The 22,283-nt window shown below is 45.0% G+C and overlaps 1 protein-coding gene across 1 annotated transcript in view; it reads right to left on the reverse strand.

Annotated features, from left to right (window-relative positions):
• Nucleotides 1-14,308: 14,308 nt before the first annotated feature.
• Nucleotides 14,309-22,283, reverse strand: part of b4galnt3b (beta-1,4-N-acetyl-galactosaminyl transferase 3b) — a 248,536-nt gene continuing 240,561 nt past the window's right edge. The window contains exon 18 of the mRNA XM_070900447.1: nt 14,309-14,459. Within this exon, the coding sequence (XP_070756548.1) occupies nt 14,337-14,459 (123 nt within the window). The 3' untranslated portion in view covers nt 14,309-14,336. The remainder of the gene's footprint in view (nt 14,460-22,283) is intronic.

Raw genomic sequence — 22,283 nt, forward strand, 5'->3', positions numbered from 1 at the left:
CTCGATCTGAATTTGAAATTCAATCATGTTATGATCACTCATTCCAAGGGGATCCTTTACTCGGAGATTGTTTGACAAATTTGCTGGAGTTCTTTGAGGATTTAACGAGCAGGGTGGATAGGGGGGAACCAGTGGATGTGGTGTATTTGGATTTTCAGAAGGCATTCGATAAGGTGCCATGTAAAAGGTTACTGCATAAGATAAAAGTTCACAGGCTTGGATAGAGGATTGGATAGCTAACAGAAAGAGAGTCGGGTTAAATTTGTCATTTTCCGGTTGGCAAACAGTAACTAATGGGCTGTCGCAGGAATTGGTGCTGGGGCCTCAACTGTTTACAATCTATATTAATGACTTGGATGAAGGGACCGATTGTAATGTAGCCAAGTTTGCTGATAATGCAAAGATGGGTGGGAGAGCAAATTGTGAGGAGGACACAAGAAAACTGCAAAGGGATATAGACAGGCTAGGTGAGTGGGCAAAAATTTGGCAGATGGAGTATAATATGGGAAAGTGTGAGGTTATCCACTTTGGCAGAAAAAATAGAAAAGCAAATTATTATTTAAATGGAGAAAAATTGCAAAGTGCTGCAGTACAGAGGGACCTGGGGGTCCTTGTGCATGAAATACAAAAGATTAGTATGCAGGTACAGCAATAATCAGGAAGGCAAATGGGATGTTGGCCTTTATTGCAAGGGGGCTAGAGGATAAAAGCAGAGAAGTCCTGCTACAACTGTACAGGGTATTGGTGAGGCCAAACCTGGAGTACTGCATGCAGTTTTCATTTCCGTATTTAAGGAAGGATATACTTGCATTGTAGGCTGTTCAGAGAAGGTGCACGAGGTTGATTCCGGAGATGAGGGGGTTGACTTATGAAGATAGGTTCAGTAGATTGGGCCTATACTCATTGGAGTTCAAAAGAATGAGAGGTGATCTTATCGAAACATATAAGATAATGAGGGGGCTGGACAAGGTGGATGCAGAGAGGATATTTCCACTCATAGGGGAAACTAATACTCGGGGGCATAATCTCAGAATAAGGGGCCACCCATTTAAAACTGAGATGAGAGGAATTTCTTCTCTCAGAGGGCTGTAAATCTGTGGAATTCTTTCCCCCAGAGAGCTGTGGAGGCTGGTTATTGAATATATTTAAGATGGAGATAAACAGATTTTTGAGTGATAAGGGAAGAAAGGGATATGGGGAGCTGGCAGGGAAGTGGAGCTGAGTCCATGATCAGTTCAACCATGATCTTATTAAAGGGCAGAGTAGACTCGAGGGGCCAAATGGTCTACTCCTGCTCCTATTTCTTATGTTCTCTTGATGATTTATCTACTTACAGCCAGCCTTTCTAATACCTCCTCTTTATCAATTTTTATCCTATTTAGTATCTTCATTACCTCCTCCTTCACTATGTCTATGGCAGCATCATCTTCCTTGGTGAAAACAGATGCACAGTACTCGTTTAGTACTTCAGTCATACCCTCGGAGTATCGGTCATAGTACTAATGTCACCTTTTTTTTCTCCCTGATGAACTGTTCTTTATACTGGTCCTTATTAAATGTCACCTTCTATTGTTCTTCTATCTACATATTTTGTTGCACTCATTGCATAGTTCGAGTTGACCCAACAGGTTCAACTGTCCCTTCCTAGTTTGGCATTATTTATGAATTTCACTAATTTCCTTACATTCTGCACCCAAATACTATGAAAGTAAACTAGCACAAAATATAAAAACAGAGAGTAAGAGTTTCTATAGGTATATAAAAAGGAAAAGAGTGGCTAAAGTAAATGTTAGTCCCTTAGAGGATGAAACCGGGGAATTAGTAATGGGGAACATGGAGATGGCAGAAACTCTGAACAAATATTTTGTATCAGTCTTTACAGTAGAAGTCACTAACAATATCCCAACAGTGGGTAGTCAAGGGGCTATTGGGGGGAAGGAACATAATACAATCACAATCATTAAGGAGGTGATACTCAGTAAGATAATGGGACTAAAGGCAGATAAATCCCCTGGACCTGATGGCTTGCATCCTAGGGTCTTAAGAGAAGTAGCAGCAGGGATTGTGGATGCATTGGTTGTAATTTACTAAAATTCCCTGGATTCTGGGGAGGTCCCAGCAGATTGGAAAACTGCAAATGTAACGCTCCTATTTAAAAAAGGAGGCAGACAAAAAGCGGGAAACTATAGACCAGTTAGCCTAACATCTGTGGTTGGGAAAATGTTGGAGTCTATTATTAAAGAAGTAGTAGCAGGACATTTGGAAAAGCATAATTCAGTCAGGCAGAGTCAGCATGGATTTAAAAAGGGGAAGTCATGTTTTACAAATTTGTGGGAATTCTTTGAGTATGTAACGAACAGGGTGGATAAAGGGGAATCAGTGGATGTGGTGTATTTGGACTTCCAGAAGGCATTTGACAAGGTGCCACATAAAAAGTTACTGCACAAGATAAAAGTTCATGGGGTTGGGGGTAATATATTAGCATGGATAGAGGATTGGCTAACTAACAGAAAACAGAGAGTCTGGATAAATTCTCTGGTTGGCAATCAGTAACTAGTGGGGTGCCACAGGGGTCAGTGCTGGGACCCCAACTATTTACAATCTATATTAATGACTTGGAAGAAGGGACTGAGTGTAACGTAGCTAAATTTGCTGACAATGCAAAGATGGGAGGAAAAGCAATGTGTCTGCAAAAGGACATAAATAGGCTAAGTGAATGGGTAAAAATTTGGCAGATGGAGTATAATGTTGGAAAGTGTGAGGTCATGCACCATGCACTTGGGCAGAAAAAAAATCAAAGAGCAAGTTATTATTTAAATGGAGAAAGATTGCAAAGTGCTGCAGTACAGTGGGACCTGGGGTACTTGTGCATGAAACACAAAAGGTTAGTATGCAGGTACAGCAAGTGATCAGGAAGGCCAATGGAATCTTGGCCTTTATTGCAAAGGGAATGGACTATAAAAGCAGGGAAGTCTTGCTACAGTTATACAGGGTATTGGTGAGGCCACACATGGAATACTGCATGCGGTTTTGGTTTCTATATTTACAAAAGGATATACTTTCTTTGGAGGCAGTTCAGAGAAGGTTCATTAGGTTGATTCCAGAGATGAGGGGGTTGACCTATGAGGAAAGGTTGAGTAGGTTGGGCCTCTACTCATTGGAATTTAGAAGATTGAGAGGTGATCTTATTGAAACGCACAAGATTATGAGGGGGCTTGACAAGCTGGTGCAGAGAGAATGTTTCCACTGATGGGGGGACACTAGAACTAGGGGGCATAATCTTAGAATCAGGGGCTGTCCATTTAAAACTGAGATGGAGAAATTTCTGTGGAATTCACTGCCTCAGAGAGCTATGGAAGCTGGGACATTGAATAAATTTAAGACAGAGATAGACACTTTCTTAACCGATAAGGGAATAAGGGGTTATGGGGAGGGAGTAGGGAAGTGGACCTGAGTCCATGATCGGATCAGCCAAGATTGTATTAAATGGCGGAGGGGCCGTATGGCCTACTCCTGTTCCTATTTGTTGTGTTCTTATACCTAACAGCCATTCTAGCCTCTCTCTTGAAATTGATACTTACCTCCACCCTGGCATAACAATGAATATGCTGCTTTCTATCTTTCTTCAGATATTTTGTAAGTCAGCAATCACTTAGGTTGTGGTAATGCTCTAGCAACAACTTATTTATGTTTATATTGTGTCTTTAACAGAGTAAAATGTCCTAATGTGCTTTACAGGAGTATTATCAAACAACATTTGACATTTAACCACTGAAGGAGAAATGAGGGCAAGTGACCAAATGCTTGGTCAAAGAGGTAAGTTTTAAGGAGCATCCTAAAGAAGGAAATAGAGGTAGAGACACAGAGAGGTTTAGGGAGGGAATTCCAGATCTTAGCGCCTCGGCAACAGAAGGTACGGCCACCAATGGTTGAGCGATTATAATTAGGGATGCTCAAGAGGCCAGAATTAGAGTGGGGCTTATATTTCAGGGGGTTGTGTAGCTGGAGGAGATTACAGAGCTAGGGAAAGATTTGAAAACAAGGATGAGAATGTTAAAATTAAGGCTTGCTAAACAAGGAGCCAATTTAGGTCAGCAAACACAGGTGTTTTAGATGACCTCAAGTTTAGGTAGAGTAGAAGGTGGAAGGCCAGCCAGGAGTGCATTGGTTTCGGCAAGTCTAGAGGTAACAAAGGCATCGATGAGGTTTCAGCAGCAGATGCGCTGAAGCATGGGTGGAATTAAGCAATGTTATGGAGGTGGAAATAGGCGGTCTGAGTGATGGCATGGATATGTAGTTGAAAGCTAATTTCAGAGTCAAATGTGACACAAAGGTTGCGAAAAGTCTGGTTCAGCCTCAGACAGTTGCTAGGGAAAGGGATGGAGTCAGTAACTAGGGAATGGAGTTTGTGGCCAGAACCAAAGAAAATGGCTTCGGTCTTACCACTATTTAGTTGAAGGAAATTTCTGCTCATCCAGAACTGAATGTTGGACAAGCAGTCTGACAATTTAGTGAAAGCAAGGCAGAGGTTGCGAGTTCATAATCCCACCATGGCAAATTCTGAAATTGAACACAAGTCGTCTCCTCATTTTAACCATGTAAATTGCTGGGTTGCTGTCCCAATCGTTGATTGTAAATAGCCTCAGGGCGAATAGGATTGGGTAATAAATATTGCCCTCCATCAGCCGGTCCAGGCAGCGGGCGGTCGAGGGGGTCGTTCAACCTGACTGCCTGCCTCTCTTCCGCTCTTACATCCGGTCCAGGGTGTCCTTGGAGATGGAGCACACGGTGTCCACCGGTACGCTCGCGGCCTTCCGCGAGAGGTGGGCACCGGAGGGACTGGAGTGCATCATCACGCCTGGCAACCAAATTTTAATTTGATTTTACGTTTTAAAGTTTATTTTGTTTTAATTGCCGGTGCTTTTAGTGTCCCCCTCTCCTTTTATAGGGGGCACTGGAAAAAAGGAAAATTTGATTTTAGTGCCCAAAAAAAAAAAAAAAAAAGGGCCTTGTAAATGTCTGCTGTGTCACCCAGGCGGGTGGCATGGTTTTAATGTTTTTGTTTTTGCAGGTAAACTCAAAAGAGTTAAATATTGCCCTTGGAAACAAAAACAAAGGTTTAATTAACATGAAATAGTGTGATTGTGTAAACTCCTCACAGGAATAAATGTTCGCTTTTCGCTCCATTCAAACACTAACATGCCTTTGCTCTTTGCAGATGTTGACCAACCTGCTGGATGCTCTCATTATGCTTTTATTTCAGATTACCAGCCATTCTTTTCGTAACGTTTCAAATTCCACAAAAAGAGAAACATAGGAAGGACACAGTATTTACTGCTGTCGCGTTCTTCTTTCCTCCTGGAAACAGCAGTGAGGTCAGTCACTGAGCACCGTGATTGTAGTAACACACCTGTCGTCACTTCCACAGGAAGTGGGCCCTGGAAACCGCTCTAGGACTGAGCTGCTCGTTTCAATTCAGCGGGCATAGGATGATTGACAGCGCGGGGCGGGGCGGGCTCAGGATGATTTACAGAGCCGGACCTGCTTAAATTGATTCGCGGGGCGGGGCGGATTCAGGATAATTGACAACGCGGGGCGGGCTCAAAATGATTGGCGGAGCGAGTTCAGGATGATTGACAGCGCGGGGCGGGCTCAGGATGATTGTCAGCGCAGGGTGGGGCGGGCTCAGGATGATTGACAGCACGGGGCGGGGCAGGCTCAGGATGATTGACAGCGCGGGCTCAGGATGATTGGCGGGGCGGGCTCAGGATGATTGACAGCACGGGGCGGGGCGGGCTCAGGATGATTGACAGCGCGGGGCGGGGCAGGCTCAGGATGATGGGCAGCGCGGGGCGGGGCAGGCTCAGGATGATTGACAGCGAGCTGGCACGAGCCCGCAATTTGAAGCGAGTTGGAGCAGCGCGTATAGTGGCAGAGGGAGTAGGAATCTAGTGCCCAGTCTTTGAAGTCTACATTTTAACTCTTTATGCAAAGGTTGCACTTTGTTGAAAACACAATGCTTTATTCGACACCTAGTGTTTTAAGTAAGTTTGTGTAAGTGTGACGCAGTATATTACCCTGTCAATGGGTTAAAATGTTCCCCCAATTCATAGTAACTTAATGATATAATTAACTGAACATTCAGAAAATTGCAGTTTTTTTAAGTTGCATAACTGTCCTCTAAGTGATCTGTGATTGGTCAACATGGGCTGCACCCGTTCTGTTTTGTAACATAAAGTTTGCTTTATTGTAACTCTTCTAGTTCACTTACACAAAGCACCCGATGTAAAGGATCGGTGTTATAACTGTTGTGTATGTATATAGCCTGTACACTTAATGTACAGTTACATGAGACCATTGAATGTATCTTCACATTGTATACAGAGTGCAACTGGTGGAGACCTAGAGGTCACCTGCACACCGCAGGTAACAAAGTATAAAAGGAGCTCACCTTACTGTACCCTCACTTAGGAGCTGCAATAAATGGACTAAGGTCACAACAGTTCAAGTGCAATACCTTACCTCGTGGAGTCATTACTAGAGTGCTTACAGACACAATAACTGGTGACGAGAATACAAATTTCCACGAGAAAAATGGCTAACCTTGGCAACTTTCAACAATTCGCTGATGGAGAAGATTGGGATGCCTTTGTGGAAAGGCTAGAACACTACTTCATCACGAACGACCTGGCTGGAAACACACCGACCTCGCTGGCTGATAAGCGCCGAGCTATCTTGCTCAGCAGTTGTGGGCCCACCGTTCATGGCCTTGTCAGGGACTTGCTAGCCCCAGAGAAGACGACAACGAAAACGTTCACGGAGCTCGTAACGTTGATACAGGAACAGCTCAAGCCTAAAGAGAGCACCCTCACAGTCAGACACCTTTTCTACACACACTGACAGCCCAAAGGCCAAGAAATCGCAAAATATGCTGCAGACCTGAGACGAATGGCCGTACCATGTGATTTTGGCGACCACCTCACCTAAGCACTGAGGGACTTCTTTGTTATTGGAATCGGCCACGAAGGCCTCCTCCACAAGCTGCTCTCTGCGGACACCATGGTCACCCTGCAGAAGGCAATTAATGTCAGCCAGGCATTGATGGCCTCGGCCCACGATTCCAGAAGGATGATGACTCAACACCAGGACTCTAACCCGACAAGTACTGTGAACCGAATGGCGCCTTTCAGAGGCAAGACTGCGACCCCAAGCCCCGCAACCCTGAGTCCGCCCCATGGGGCCAGCCGGCCAGCCCCATGCTGGCTCTGTGGAGGAAGTCACAGAGCCCACCAGTGCCGATACAGAGACTATACTTGCAAAGGCTGTAACACTAAATGCCATCTACAGTGAATGTGTAAAAGGAATTTTACTCACTGCGTCACTGAAGAATTGGCCGATCATCCGGGCTCCAGTGCTGATGAAGACAAAGAGAGAGTCCAGGAGGCAGCTCAGCCCCAGGAAGAGGTGTACGGAGTGTTTACCTGCTCCACTGAGAGTTCCCCGTTGAAAATAGAAGTCGAAATCAATGGTGTTCCAGTCTCGATGGAGGTTGACACAGGGACGAGCCAATTGCTGATGAACCAGGCGGCCTTCCAGAAACTCTGGGACAATCCTATCAAACAACACAAAATGCTCCCGATCCAGGTGAAGGTGCTCACTTACACAAACGACACCATCCCAATCGTTGGTAGCATGGATGTCCAGGTGTCCTACAGCGGCACGATGTACAAGCTACCTTTGTGAATCGTTGCTGGTGATGGTCCAACGCTGCTAGGAAGAAGATGCATTAAACAAATCCAAATCTGCTGGAGCTGGGAAAGCCTCCAGGCCCCAGCAATTGACGTCCTATGCGGCCCCAAATTTGGATCCATCAGTGCACCTGAAGATCCTAACCGTCCAACTCATCTGCGTGGCGATGACGCAGACCACACTATCCAACAGCAAGATGATCCAAACCAAATGACCAGACCTCACCTTCCGGGCTCCAGTGGCAGGACTTTGAAGGAAGAAGATCAACGCAGAATGTAAATTCTTGGCTTCAGTGGCAGAACCTGGGGAGAGAAGGATCATCGCAGTCTACCTCATGGAGAGAGAAAAGATGGCGCCCGCACCACGAGGTAAAGCGCCTGAAATTAAGATGGCCGCGACCAGACCACGAGGGGCAGCGTTGAGGGAGCAACACGTGATGCCGAGCAGCGAATCTGAATGGGGAAAAGATTGCAAGGCCCTCTTAAAGGAGACTGGCAACCCAGAACAATGAAAGGGACAATTTCACTTTTTGTACAGCGATGCCGGTGAAACTAATGTAAGAGATGTAATTAACAAATGCAAGTATCTAATTGTACCTTTGAACAGCGGTGCTGTTAGGATACGTGGAAAAGATGTAATTGATGGATACAAGTATCTAAATGTAATATTGCACAATGATGCTGCCAGTATACAGGGAAAAGATGTGATTGAGGGAAAAGATGTAATTGACAAATGTGAATTTGTAAAGACAACCAATAATGTCGAGTCGGGTGATTGCGATCGGAGCCAATGTATCATGAATGTAAATGATGGAATGTGATGCCGGGTTCAACATGTACACCGACAAAACCAAGGGCAACCTCCCGTTTGAAGCACCCAGGTCCAGCGGGCTACCTGATCATGTAGCCTGCGCCTCCGGGACCAATGTGATGCCTCAGGGAGTGTGGCCACACACAAAGGGAGTATTATATATGTGGACTTGTATTTACTCTGTACAGCCACCAGAGGGCTGGTTCCCCGGAGTCCCAAGGGATCCCATAATCCCTTGGGAGCACAGGTATTTAAGAAGGCTTCACAGGTTAGAGAGGCACTCTGGAGACCTGCAATAAAAGATTAAGGTCACACTTTACTTTGAGCTCACAGTGTTCTCTGACTCTCCATACACAACAGGGAGCATACCCACTGCAGGGCCAGCGATCAGCTGACGGCACAGGCACCACTACTGGCACCCTCCCCCGGATCGCCCTACCTCTCTGGCCACCAGGGCCAGTATCGGGAGCAAAAGGCCAGCACCCTCCAGCCCTCCTGACAAGACCTGGGATGACCAGACTCCCAATACTGTTGAAGGGCAGCAAGGAGACCCTGCAGCCCTCAAAGGAGGACAGGGAGGCCACACATTCCTGTGGCTTTGCCCACCACTAGGCAACGGCAAAGGCCCTGAGACTCAGCCAGGTGAGCAATCCGAGCCCACCCAGCTGACAGGGGACGCAGCGCCACCATCAGACAACCTGGACACAGTCCAGGCACTCTGGAACTAGCGTCCTCACCCACCTGCACCTACAACCCAGGGGTAAGACTGTATGTACCTTACCTGTCATATGTACTCGTTCCACTTCTGCAAAACCCAAACAGTGATGTAACCAATCCTATTTTTTTTTCATTCCCTGTACATGTATGTAAATGCAGATGTCGAGCCACACACATGGTCTATGTATTGGTAGGGCGGGGGGGAGAAATGGATGTATGTAGCCATGGACACACATGGATCACACCCAGAACCCACTCAAACCCCACTGCAACCTCCAACCGTCCACTGCTGACCATTTCCCAATGTTGTGGCAACAAGGACTTGGGAAGGTACACAGGGAGAGAGCCATTCCCAAGCACAGACGAAGTGCAAGGGCTATGGGCACTCAAGTCAAGGTCCAGAGCACACAGTGCAAAGGCCAGTGGCACAAGACTTAGGGGGGAGTAATGTGTATGTATATACCCTGTACACTTAATGTACAGTTACATGAGACCATTGAATGTATCTTCACACTGTATACAATATGCCTGTACCACCAGAGGGTGCAACTGGTGGAGTCCTAGAGGTCACCTGCACACTGCAGGTAACCAAATATAAAAGGGAGCTCACCTTGCTGTATCCTCATTCAGGAGCTGCAATAAATGGACTAAGCTCACAACAGTTCGATTGCAATACCTTACCTCGTGGAGTCATTACTAGAGTGCTTACAGACACAATAATAACTGTGTGAATTATTTCACACTGCGGATAACTTTCCTAACCGCTATTTGCCAGAGATTGTTGCTCTTGTTATTGTGTGCATTCCAGTACAGGTCTTCTGATGCCACTCAGCTGTTCTAGAAGTAAGCCACATTTCCTAGCTCAAGCTCCTATAAAAGAATTTGTGTAATTATTCGGCATGATTTAATATATATATTCCATGACAGTCTTATTGTAACCAGTCCTTCCTTTCACATTTAAATGGTCCCCTAGTTGTACCTAGTCCCATCATTAGAAACAAGTTATTTGTATATTATCTGACCTTAATTTTAAAGGTCTGAATCAGATCCCCTCCATGTCTACATGTGTGTGGAGCATAAACACAGGCATGGACCTGTAATATATATTTGCAGTGAATCCAAACCCAAGGCATGAAGTCTTTCTCCATAACTCAATCTACTTAGGTTAGGGATCATCCTATTTGCCCTCTCTCATGATGAGGTATATCTACAGGTATATAAAAAGAGTGGCTAAAGTAAATGTTGGTCCCTTAGAGGACGAAACCGGGGAATTAGTGATGGGGAACATGGAGATGGCAGAAACACTGAACAAATATTTTGTATTAGTCTTTACGGTACAGGACACTAACAATATCCCAACAGTGGATAGTCAAGGGGCGGTAGGGGGGAGAAACTTACCATAATCACAATCAGTAAGGAGGTGGTACTCAGTAAGATAATGGAACTAAAGGCAGATAAATCCCCTGGGCCTGATGGCTTGCATCCTAGGGTCTTAAGAGAAGTAGCGGCAGGGATTGTGGATGCACTGGTTGTAATTTACCAAAATTCCCTGGATTCTGTGGAGGTCCCAGCAGATTGGAAAACTGCAAATGTAATTCCCCTATTTAAAAAAGGAGGCAGACAAAAAACAGGAAACTATAGACCAGTTAGCCTGGTTGGGAAAATGTTGGAGTCCATTATTAAAGAAGCAGTAGCAGGATATTTGGAAAAGCATAATTCAGTCAGGCAGAGTCAGCATGGATTTATGAAGGCGAAGTCATGTTTGACAAATTTGCTGGAATTCTTTGAGGATGTAACAAACAGGGTGGATAAAGGGGAACCAGTGGATGTGATGTATTTGGTCTTCCAGAAGGCATTTGACAAGGTGTCACACAAGATAAAAGTTCACAGGGTTGGGGATAATATATTAGCATGGATAGAGGATTGGCTAACTAACAGAAATCAAAGAGTCGGGATAAATGGTTCATTCTCGGGTTGGCAATCAGTAACTAGTGGGGTGCCGCAGGGATCAGTGCTGGGACCCCAACTATTTACAATCTATATTAACGATTTGGATGTAGGGACCGAGTATAACGTAGCCAAGTTTGCTGATGATACAAAGATGGGAGGAAAAGCCAACATGTGAGGAGGACACAAAAACCTGCAAAAGGACATAGATAGGCTAAGTGAGTGGGCAAAAATTTGGCAAATGGAGTATAATGTTGGAAAGTGTGAGGTCATGCACTTTGGCAGCAAAAATCAAAGAGCAAGTTATTATTTAAATGGAGAAAAAATGCAAAGTGCTGCAGTACAGCGGGACCTGGGGGTACTTGTGCATGAAACACAAGAGGTTAGTATATAGGTACAGCAAGTGATCTGGAAGGCCAATGGAATCTTGGCCTTTATTGTAAAGGGGATGGAATATAAAAGCAGGGAAGTCTTGCTACAGTTATACAGGGTATTAGTGAGACCACACCTGGAATACTGCATACAGTTTTGGTTTCCATATTTAAGAAAGGATATACTTGCTTTGGAGGCAGTTCAGAGAAGGTTCACTAGGTTGATTCCGGAGATGAGGGGGTTGACTTATGAGGAAAGGTTGAGTAGGTTGGGTCTCTACTCATTGGAATTCAGAGGAATGAGAGGTGATCTTATTGAAACGTATAACATTATGAGGGGGCTTGACAGGGTGGATGCAGAGAGGATGTTTCCACTGATGGGGGAGACTAGAACTAGGGGGCCTAATCTTAGAATATGGGGCCGCCCATTTAAAAGTGAGATGAGGAGGAATTTCTTCTCTCGGGGGGGTTGTAAGTCTGTGGAATTCGCTGCCTCAGAGAGCTGTGGAAGCTGGGTCATTGAATAAATTTAAGACAGAGATAGACAATTTCTTAACCGATAAGGGAATAAGGGGTTATGGGGAGCGGGCAGGGAAGTGGACCTCGAGGGACCGTATGCCTACTCCTGCTTCTATTTCTTATGTTCTTATGAGTGACAACAAGGAGATAGACAGGCTCTCAGTGAGCGGCAAGAACTCCAATTCACAGTAACTCACAGTTGTATCATTAATTGCAAATTCAGAAAATTGCATAATTTTCCTTTGAGTGATTGGACTGCACCCATTCTGTTTTGTAACATGATTTCAGGCGAATGAGTAGCATTTTAGTTCTTTATGCAAAGATTGCAACTTTGTTGAAAACATCATGCCCGATTCAAGCTGTTTTGGTTTTGAATTTAAGAAACTACAACGTATAAGTAGAAAAGTCACCCGATCTGGATGGGATGCATCCTAAGTTCATGAGGGAAGTAAGGGTGGAAATTGCAGAGGCTCCGGCCACAATCTTCCAATCATCCTCAGAGGACTGGAGGGTTGGAAATGTTATACGACCATTCAAAAAAAGGGGAGAGGGATCAAGCCGGCAACTACAGGCCAGTCAGCCTAAAAATGGTGGTGGGGAAACTTTTAGAGACATTAATATGGACAAAATTAATTGGCACATCGAAAAATATGGGTTATAAATGAAAGACAGCATAAATTTGTTAAAGGAAAATCGCGTGTGATTGAATTGATCGAGTTCTTTGATTAAGTAACAGAGAAGGTTGATGAGGATAGTGTGGTTGATGTTGTGAATATGGACTTTCAAAAGGCATTTGATAAAGTACCACATACTAAACTTGTTAGCAAAATTGAATAGGATTAAAGAGGCAGTGGATGTGTGCAAAATTAATTAAGGGACAGAAAGTAGAGAGTGGTGAACGGTTGTTTTTCAGACTGGGGTGATGTATACATTGGTGTCCCCGGGGGTCGATATTGGTGCCACTGCTCTTTTTGATCTCTATTGGTGACCTGGACTTGGGTATACAGGGCATAATTTCAAAGTTTGCAGATGACACGAAACTCAAATGTAGTAAACAGTGAGGAAGATAGTAACAGTCTTCAGAAGGATGTAGACAGACTGGTGAAATGGGAAGACACATGGTGGATGAAATTTAATGCAGAGAAGTATGAAGTGCTTCTTTCTGGTATGAAGAATGAGGAGAGGCAATATAAACTAATTGGTACAATTTTAAAGGTGTGCAGGAAAGGAGCGACCTGGGGATGGATGTACACAAATCTTTGAAAGTGCCAAAACAAGTTGAGCAGGCTGTTAAAAAGACATGTGGGATATTTAACTTTTCAAATAGAGGCATAGACTGCAAATGCAAGGAAGTTATGCTAAGCCTTTATAAAATACTGTTGAGGCCCCAGCTGGAGTATTGTGGCCAATTCCAGACACCACATTTTAGGAAGGATGTCAAAGTCCTTGAGAGGGTGCAGAGGAGATTTACTAGAATGGTACTAGGAATATGTGGCGAGACTAGAAAAACTGGGATTGTTCTGTTTAGAGCACAGATTAAGGGGAGATTTGATAGAGGTGTTTAAAATCATGGCAGGTTTTGAAGAAACTGATCCAATGGCAGAAGGGTCGGTAACCAGAGGACACAGATTTAAGGTGATTGGCAAAAGAACCAGAAGCAACATGAGTTTTTTCTTTGCATAGCGAGTTGTTATGATTGGGAATGCACTGCCACAAAGGGTGGTGGAAGCAGATTCAATAGCAACTTTCAAAAGGGATTTGGATAAATACTTGAAGGGGAAAAAAATTACAGGGCTCTGGGGAGGAGCAGGGGAGGGGACTAATTGGGTAGCTCTACCAAAGACCAGGTGCGTTGGACCGAATGGCCTCCTTCTGTGCTATTTCATTCTATGATGTTTCGATTAAAGACATGCGCGATACTTTTACATTTAGTATTTTAAGTGAGTTTATCATAGTGCCACTGGGAATTCCTCCGAGTGTGTCACTGTATCAATGGGTTAAAATCTTCTCCTAATTCACAGTAACTCAGTTATATATTAACTGAAAATTGCGCAATTTTTGAAGTTAGATAACTTTCCAGAGTGTGTTGTGATTGGTCAATATACCTGCTCTTTTTGGAACCTAAGATTTATGTTGTTGTAATTCATGTTGTTCACTTACCTAAAGCAGCCCCATGCCACTTATATGAAGGATCCCCAACCACGTAATGAGTTGTAGCACACTTCAAGTGTGTGTAGAATATTGGCGGGAGTACATACGTGTTTTGGGAATACTTCTGTGTTTCTGTATCGAATAAGACCAAGGGCTGTTCATCAGACATCTGAAGGAATCATGAAGGTTCTTAACCTGAAGATTCGACAAGTGGATTAGACAAGTGGTTCCTGTTACAATATCTTCTTGGTCTTGTCATTTTTCAGAGCCATTCTTGATCCATAAGAACATAAGAACATGGAGCCGGAGTAGGTCATATGCCCTTCAATCTTGCTCCACCTTTCAATAAGATCATGGCTGATCTTTGATCTTAACTCCACTTTCCCGCCTAATCCCCATATCCCTTGATTACCCTAGAGTCCAAAATTCTATCTATCTCAGCCTTGAATATACTCAATGAATCAGCATCCACAGCCCTTTGCGGTAGAGAATTCCAAAGATTACAACCCTCTGAATGAAGAAATTCCTCCTCATCTCAGTCTTAAATGTCTGACCCCTTATCCTGAGACTTGTGTTCATACTCTATTTATTTGTTACAGCTCACTGGACGGGCATTAGGATCCTGCGGGAGCTATTCACAGTTGCTGTACTCATACTGGTTCATGCCGATTTGGGGACTCCATTTTGGGTTGTATAAAAGCACAGTTAAGTTAAGTTACATTACTCCTGGCTCAGTTTATCAGTTATTTGCACATACACAACATAATTTGGCGATGAAGATGACTCAAATTAGTCTCCCTACCCCCCGCCTTTCCTCTCCACACCCGGGGACCCTCCAATTCCGTGGCCGAGGTGGATAAAAAGTTTTTCTACGTACATCACACGAGTGGGTTAGACAGTGACAAACGTAACACCAGCTTGCCGTCGTGCAATACTTATCCACTGCCTCGGCACTGAAGGCCAAAACATCTTTGGCCAAATCGAAGACACGGAGTCCTACGACAAAATGGTAAGTGCCCTGGAGAACTATTTTGGGCCAAAGAAAAGTATCGTGATGGAGAGATACCAATTCTGTCAAAGAGGGCAAGGGAACGGTGAACCAATCAAACAGTACATCATTTCATTAACTGAACTGGCCGCTACGTGTAACTTTGGAGCACTTACAGAGGAAATGATCAGGGATCAAATTATTGAAAAAACAACGATCCCCCGCATTCGGGAATGCTTGCTAATGGAGGATGATAAATTGACATTAGACAAAGCAACTAATTTGGCCATCCAAATCGAATCAGTGCTTTCTGATTCAAAAGTGATCAGATCCCCTGATACCCCTATGCAGCAGACTTCAGCTGCAGCCCATGTGCAAGGCATTCGTCTAAAGCGGAAATCATAGCAGAGACCCAGGGCTAGTAATAAGCTACCCACTATGGATCGCGGGCTTAACTTCCACTGCTTTAACTGTGGGGGCAAATCACACTCAGCAAAGAGTCCTAACTGCCCTGCACATGATAAAATGAACCAGTTTGCTAGTGTCTGTCGCTCATCGCAGCATATTCGACAGGTGGACAACCCCGATAGTGATGAACCAAGTATCGTTTGCACCGTTAGTGATATTTCGCAGATCGGTTCGGGAAAATTCAAAGACTGTGAGGTAAACATTGATGGCACGCCCATTGACCTTGGAGTCAAAATCTCCGTATTGAGTGAGGCTGTGTACAAAACCCACTTCACGCACTGTCAACTGCAGCCCGCAACTTCCACTCTACATGCGTACTCCGACTCCAAAATTGAGGTACTTGGGGTAATTTCTGTCCCGATATACTACAAGGACATAATATTGGAGAACTTTTCCTTTCATGTCTCAAAGGGACGAAGCCTCATGGGTGTTGACCGTCAATATTCTGCAGCGTATGTTCACAAAGTGAGGCTTCCCAGAGGTCATAATCACTGACAAGGGACCACAGTTTGTGTCCGGCCAGTTTGCTCATTCTATTGAGCATTGCCTTACTGCTCGGTACAATCCTCAAAGCAACGGAGATCTTGAGCATTTTAATCACGTCATCAAAGAGGGTTTGAAAGCCAACCTCGCAGCAGGCCAAACATTCGATGAAGCGGTTCAGACCATTCTCCGCACATACCGTTCGACAAAGCACTTGCTAACGGGGAAGACACCTGCTGAGCTCATAATTGGGCAGAATCTTTGCTGGCTGCTGGATATTCTCAAACCACCAGCCAAACCTAGCGCAAAGAGACCAGCAGGATGGAACAGAGGCACTGTTCTGTTTCCCAATCAAAACCTAGAGCAAACATCGCAAGCTCCACGCTGGTCTCAACGTATCAGAACACAACCTGGCTATCTCAAGGACTTTGTCTGTGGTTTTAAAAAGGGGGGGAAATATGTTGTGTTCATACTCTTATTTATTTGTTACAGCTCACTGGATGTGCATTAGGGCCCTGCGGGAGCTAGTCACAGTTACTGTACTCATGCTGGTTCATGCCGGTTTGGAGACTCCATTTTGGGTTGTATAAAAACACAGTGAAGTTAAGTGACATTACTCCTGGCTCAGTTTGTCAGTTATTTACGCGTACACAAGACTATGTCCTCTAGTTCTAGACTTTCCAGCCGGGGAAACATCCCCCTCAGAATCTTGTATGTTTCAATGAGATCACATCTCATTCTTCTAAACTCCAGAGAGTATAGGTCCAATCTAATCAATGGGGGAAAATTTCCAGTCGGAGGCTTCCTTCGGATGAACTCCTCCAACGCAAATTTTTTTAACGAAAATACCTGGTGGTCCCAGAGGTGCCTTCGTTTCTGGTCCAAGGCCTTCAGTCGATGCGTAGCGTACGGAAAGATGACATCCCCGTACATACGAAAATGCTGGAATCACGTGGGCCTAGACCACCAATCACTCTGAAGTATTCCCATTGATAATAAATGAGAACTCCATTTTTACGAATTCCCATTATTATCAATGAGAATAACATTAATTGAAATGAAAGTTAATTAAATGTTTTAGAATTATACTTTGGGAATTTTTTTTAATGTGTTTTTAATAGGATTTAAAATAAACTTACCTTAATGGACAGGGATTTAACATAAAATGTATGATTAAATTTAATTTTTATATGTTTTAAAACTCTTGCACTGGTAAAAGTAAGCCATGCATCTGTTTTCACCAGGTGTAAGAGTTTGAAGGACATTCACTGGGCATGAGTTGGGCAAATAGCCCAATCTCTGCTGCGCGAATGTCCTTCTTCCAGGGATGTGGAAGATCTGTCAATAGAAATGTTGACAGATTGGAAAAGCCGGTTTTCAGCGCATGTGCATCGTGCCCCAAAAAACGGCTTTTGCGAGGCCTTGTATGCACCCGGCAAAGCCGGAATTTTTGGCACATTCTCTCCTCTCATGCCGTTTAGGATTGCTGATTGAAATAAATTATATTCTCATTTTATGAATTTAAGAAGCACAAAGTCTATTTCCTAATCATAAAAATAAATGTTTAAGTTTTCAGAAAGTGAATTTCTGCCTTGCAACTCAACTTCTATGTAACAGAAGCTAAGTCATTATTCTATTTATCACAAGGATACTGACTGACATAGAGGATTAATGTTGGTCATTGGGGGCCCACCTGATATTATTCTAAAGTGCACAGAAGTAAACTTTTCCTTGTTACTGTGAAAATTGGTTATTCAATATTGGAGCTGGCATCAAAATAACCATTTATCTTCTGAGTGAGTGTCAACAGTGATTGTCAGCTGGCTATTCCCCCTCCCATCCCCCTGGTTGAACTGCCTTCTAACATTCACTGTATAGGTTTGCATATCAAAGTAGAAGACATATTTTGATCTGCGTATTCCCCTCTTCCAAAAGGAACCCCACATTACTGGACTTTATTGGCCAAATACATCTGTTCCTCCACTATCCAGCAATGGCTTATCGTCCTGCTACATCTGGAGGCCCCCAAGGAGTATCCTTGACCTCCTCTTCCTCATCTACATGCTGCCTTTTGGCTACATCTGAACGCATGGGGTCAGGTTCCACCTGTACGCTGACAAAACCCAACACTACCCTTCAAATCTGACCCTTCCACGACCTCTGGCTTGTCAGACTTGCAGTCCTGGATGAGCCACAATTTTCTCCAGTGAAACATTGGGAAGACAGAAGCCATCACCTTCAGCTCCTGCCTTACACTCCGTACCCACTCCACAGATTCCATCCCTCTCCCTGACCACTGTCTCAGCTTGAACTAGACTATTCACAACCTCGGCATCTTATTTTACCGAGTTGAACTTCTGACCCCATCTCCTCTCCATCAACCACTCCCATCTCTGCTTCAGTCCATTTGCTGCTAAAATCCTCATCCATGCTTTTGTCATCCCCAGGCTCAACTGCAAGCCTCCAACCTTCAATCCTTCATAAACCTCACCTCATCCAAAACTCTGCTGCCCGTATCTGCACCAAGTCAGCATCACCCTTGTGGCTGTTGACTTACAGTGGCTCCTGATCCTGCAATGCCTCAATTAAAATTATCATTCTTGTGTTTAAATCCCTTGCTCCTCCCTATTCTGTAACCTCCACTAGCTATATAGCCATCTGAGAACTCTTGCATTCTGTTATATATGTAAACTTGTATTTACTCTGTACAGCCACCAGAGAGCTCATCCCCTGGAGTCCCAAGGGATCCCATAATCCCTTGGGAGCACAGGTATTTAAGGAGGCCTCACAGGTTGGAGAGGCACTCTGGAGACCTGCAATAAAAGACTACGGTCACACTTTACTTTGAGCTCACAGTGTTCAGTCTGATTCTTTCTCCATACATAACAACTGTCGACGAGCTACAGAAAGCGAACCAAAAGATTCAGAGAACAGTGGGCATCCTGGAGAAATTCTCGGAGGGAGATGATTGGGAAACTTTTGTGGAGCGACTCGACCAATAGTTCATGGCCAACGAGTAGATGGGGAAGAGAACGCCGCCCCCAACCTTCAATCCTTCATAAACCTCACCTCATCCAAAACTCTGCTGCCCGTATATGCACCAAGTCAGCATCACCCTTGTGGCTGTTGACTTACAGTGGCTCCTGGTCTTGCAATGCCTCATTTAAAATTATCATCCTTGTGTTTAAATCCCTTGCTCCTCCCTATTCTGCCAAAAGAAGGGCGATCCTCCTCACCATCTGTGGGGCACCACAGAGGATCACGACGAACCAGAGCCTCAGACCGAGGAGGCAGAGGTACATGGGGTGCACACATTCACCACGAATTGTCCCCTGATAATGCTGAATGTTGAACTAAATGGACTCCCGGTATCAATGGAGTTGGACACGTGCGCGAGCCAGTCCATCATGGGCAAAAAGACTTTCGAAAGATTGTGGTGCAACAAGGCCTGAGGCCAGTCTTAACTCCAGTTCGCACAAAATTAAGAACTTACACAAAAGAACTTATTCCTGTAATCGGCAGTGCTACCGTAAAGATTTCCTACAATGGAGCGGTGCACAAGCTACCACTCTGGGTGGTACTGGGCGATGGTCTCACACTGCTCGGTAGGAGCTGGCTGGGAAAGATACGCTGGAACTGGGATAATGTCCGAGCGCTATTGCCCGCTGATGACACTTCGTGTGCCCAAATCTTAAACAAATTTCCTTCGCTGTTTGAACCAGGCATCGGGAAATTCCAAGGAGCAAAAGTGCAGAGCCACCTAATTCCGGGGGCGCGACCCATCCATCACAAGGCGAGAGCAGTACCGTACATGATGAGAGAAAGGGTAGAGGTCGAGCCAGACCGGCTGCAAAGAGAGGGCATTATTTCACCGATCGAGTTCAACGAGTGAGCCAGTCCTATCATCCCAGTCCTCAAGGGAGACAGCACCGTCAGAATCTGTGGCGATTACAAAGTAACTACTAATCGTTTATCCCTGCAGGAGCAATGCCCACTACCAAAGGCCGATGACCTCTTTGCAACGCTGGCGGGAGAAAAGACGTTCACGAAGCCGGATCTGACTTCAGCCTACATGATGCAGGAACTGGAGGAATCATCGAAGGCCCTCACCTGCATCAACACGCACAAAGGTCTTTTTGTGTATAACAGATGCCTGGTTTGGAATCCAATCAGCGGCGGCGATATTCCAGAGAAACATGGAAAGTTTACTGAAGTCGTTCCCACACACCGTGGTCTTCCAGGATGACATCTTGGTCACAGGTCGGAACACAGTCGAGCATCTGCAGAACCTGGAGGAGGTTCTTAGTCGACACAACTGCGTGGGGCTCAGGTTAAAACGCTCAAAGTGCGTTTTCCTGGCGCCTGAAGTGAAGTTCTTGGGAAGGAGGATTGTGGCGAACGGCATCAGGCCCATCAACGCGAAGACGGAGGCAATCGAGAACGCACCGAGGCCACAGAACGTGACAGAGCTGCGGTCGTTTCTGCGACTCCTGAACTACTTTGGTAACTTCTTACCGGGTCTCAGCACACTATTAGAACCACGACATGTCTTACTACGAAAAGGGGGCAAATGGGTTTGGGGCAAAAGCCAAGAAAATGCCTTTGTAAAAGCGAGAAAATTGTTATGCTCAAATAAATTGCTTGTGTTGTATGATCCATGCAAACATTTGGTACTAGCATGTGATGCGTCGGCATATGGTGTCTGGTGTGTATTGCAACACGCTAATGATTTCGGGAAACTGCAACCAGTGGCTTATGCATCCAGGAGTCTGTCTAAGGCTGAGAGAGCCTACAGCATGATTGAGAAAGAAGCGTTATCGTGTGTCTATGGTGTAAAGAAAATGCATCAATACCTGTTTGGGCTAAAATTCATATTAGAAACTGACCATAAGCCACTTATATCCCTGTTTTCCGAGAGTAAAGGGATAAATACCAACTCATCGGCCTGCATTCAGAGATGGGCGCTCACGTTGTCCGCATACAACTATGCCATTCGCCATAGGCACAGAAAACTGCGCCGATGCTCTCAGTAGGCTGCCATTGCCCACCACAGGGGTGGAAATGGCACAGCCCGCAGATCTAGCCATGGTTATGGAAGCATTTGAGAGTGAGCAATCACCCGTCACTGCCCGGCAGATCAAAACGTGGACAAGCCAGGACCCCTTATTATCTCTAGTCAAAAGCTTTGTGCTTCACGGGAGCTGGTCCAGTGTCCCAGTGGAAATGCAGGAAGAGATAAAGCCGTTCCAGTGGCGCAAAGATGAAATGTCTATACAAGCAGACTGCCTTCTATGGGGCAATCGAGTAGTGGTCCCCAAGAAGGGCAGAGACACCTTCCTCAATGACCTCCACAGTACCCATCCAGGCATCATAATGATGAAAGCAATAGCCAAATCCCACGTGTGGTGGCCCGGTATCGATGCGGAATTAGAGTCCTGCATTCACAGATGTAATACAAGCTCGAAGTTAAGCAATGCATCCAGGGAGGCACCGCTAAGTTTATGGTCTTGGCTCTCCAAACCGTGGTCTAGGGTACATGTCGACTATGCAGGCCCGTTCTTGGGTAAAATGTTCCTTGTGGTTGTAGACGCGTACTCGAAGTGGATTGAATGTGAGATAATGTCGGCTAGCACATCCGCTGCCACTACTGAAAGCCTGCAGGCCATGTTTGCCACACACGGCCTACCCGATGTCCTGGTGAGCGACAACGGGCCATGTTTACCAGTGCTGAGTTCAAAGAATTCATGACCCGTAACGGGATCAAACATATCACATCTGTCCGTTTAAACCAGCGTCCAATGATCATGCAGAGTGAGTAGTGCAAATCATCAAGCAAGGCTTGAAGAGGGTAACTGAAGGCTCACTGCAGACTCGCTTATCCCGAGTCCTGCTTAGCTACCGCACGAGACCCCACTCACTCACTGGGATCCCACCTGCTGAACTGCTCATGAAAAGAGCACTTAAGACAAGGCTCTCGTTAGTTCACCCTGACCGACATGAACAGGTAGAGAGTAGGCGGCTTCAACAAAGTGCATTCCATGATAGCGCAAATGTGTCATGCAACATTGAAATCAATGACC

Source organism: Pristiophorus japonicus, chromosome 15 (genome assembly GCF_044704955.1).
Source record: "Pristiophorus japonicus isolate sPriJap1 chromosome 15, sPriJap1.hap1, whole genome shotgun sequence".
NCBI lineage: Eukaryota > Metazoa > Chordata > Chondrichthyes > Pristiophoridae > Pristiophorus > Pristiophorus japonicus.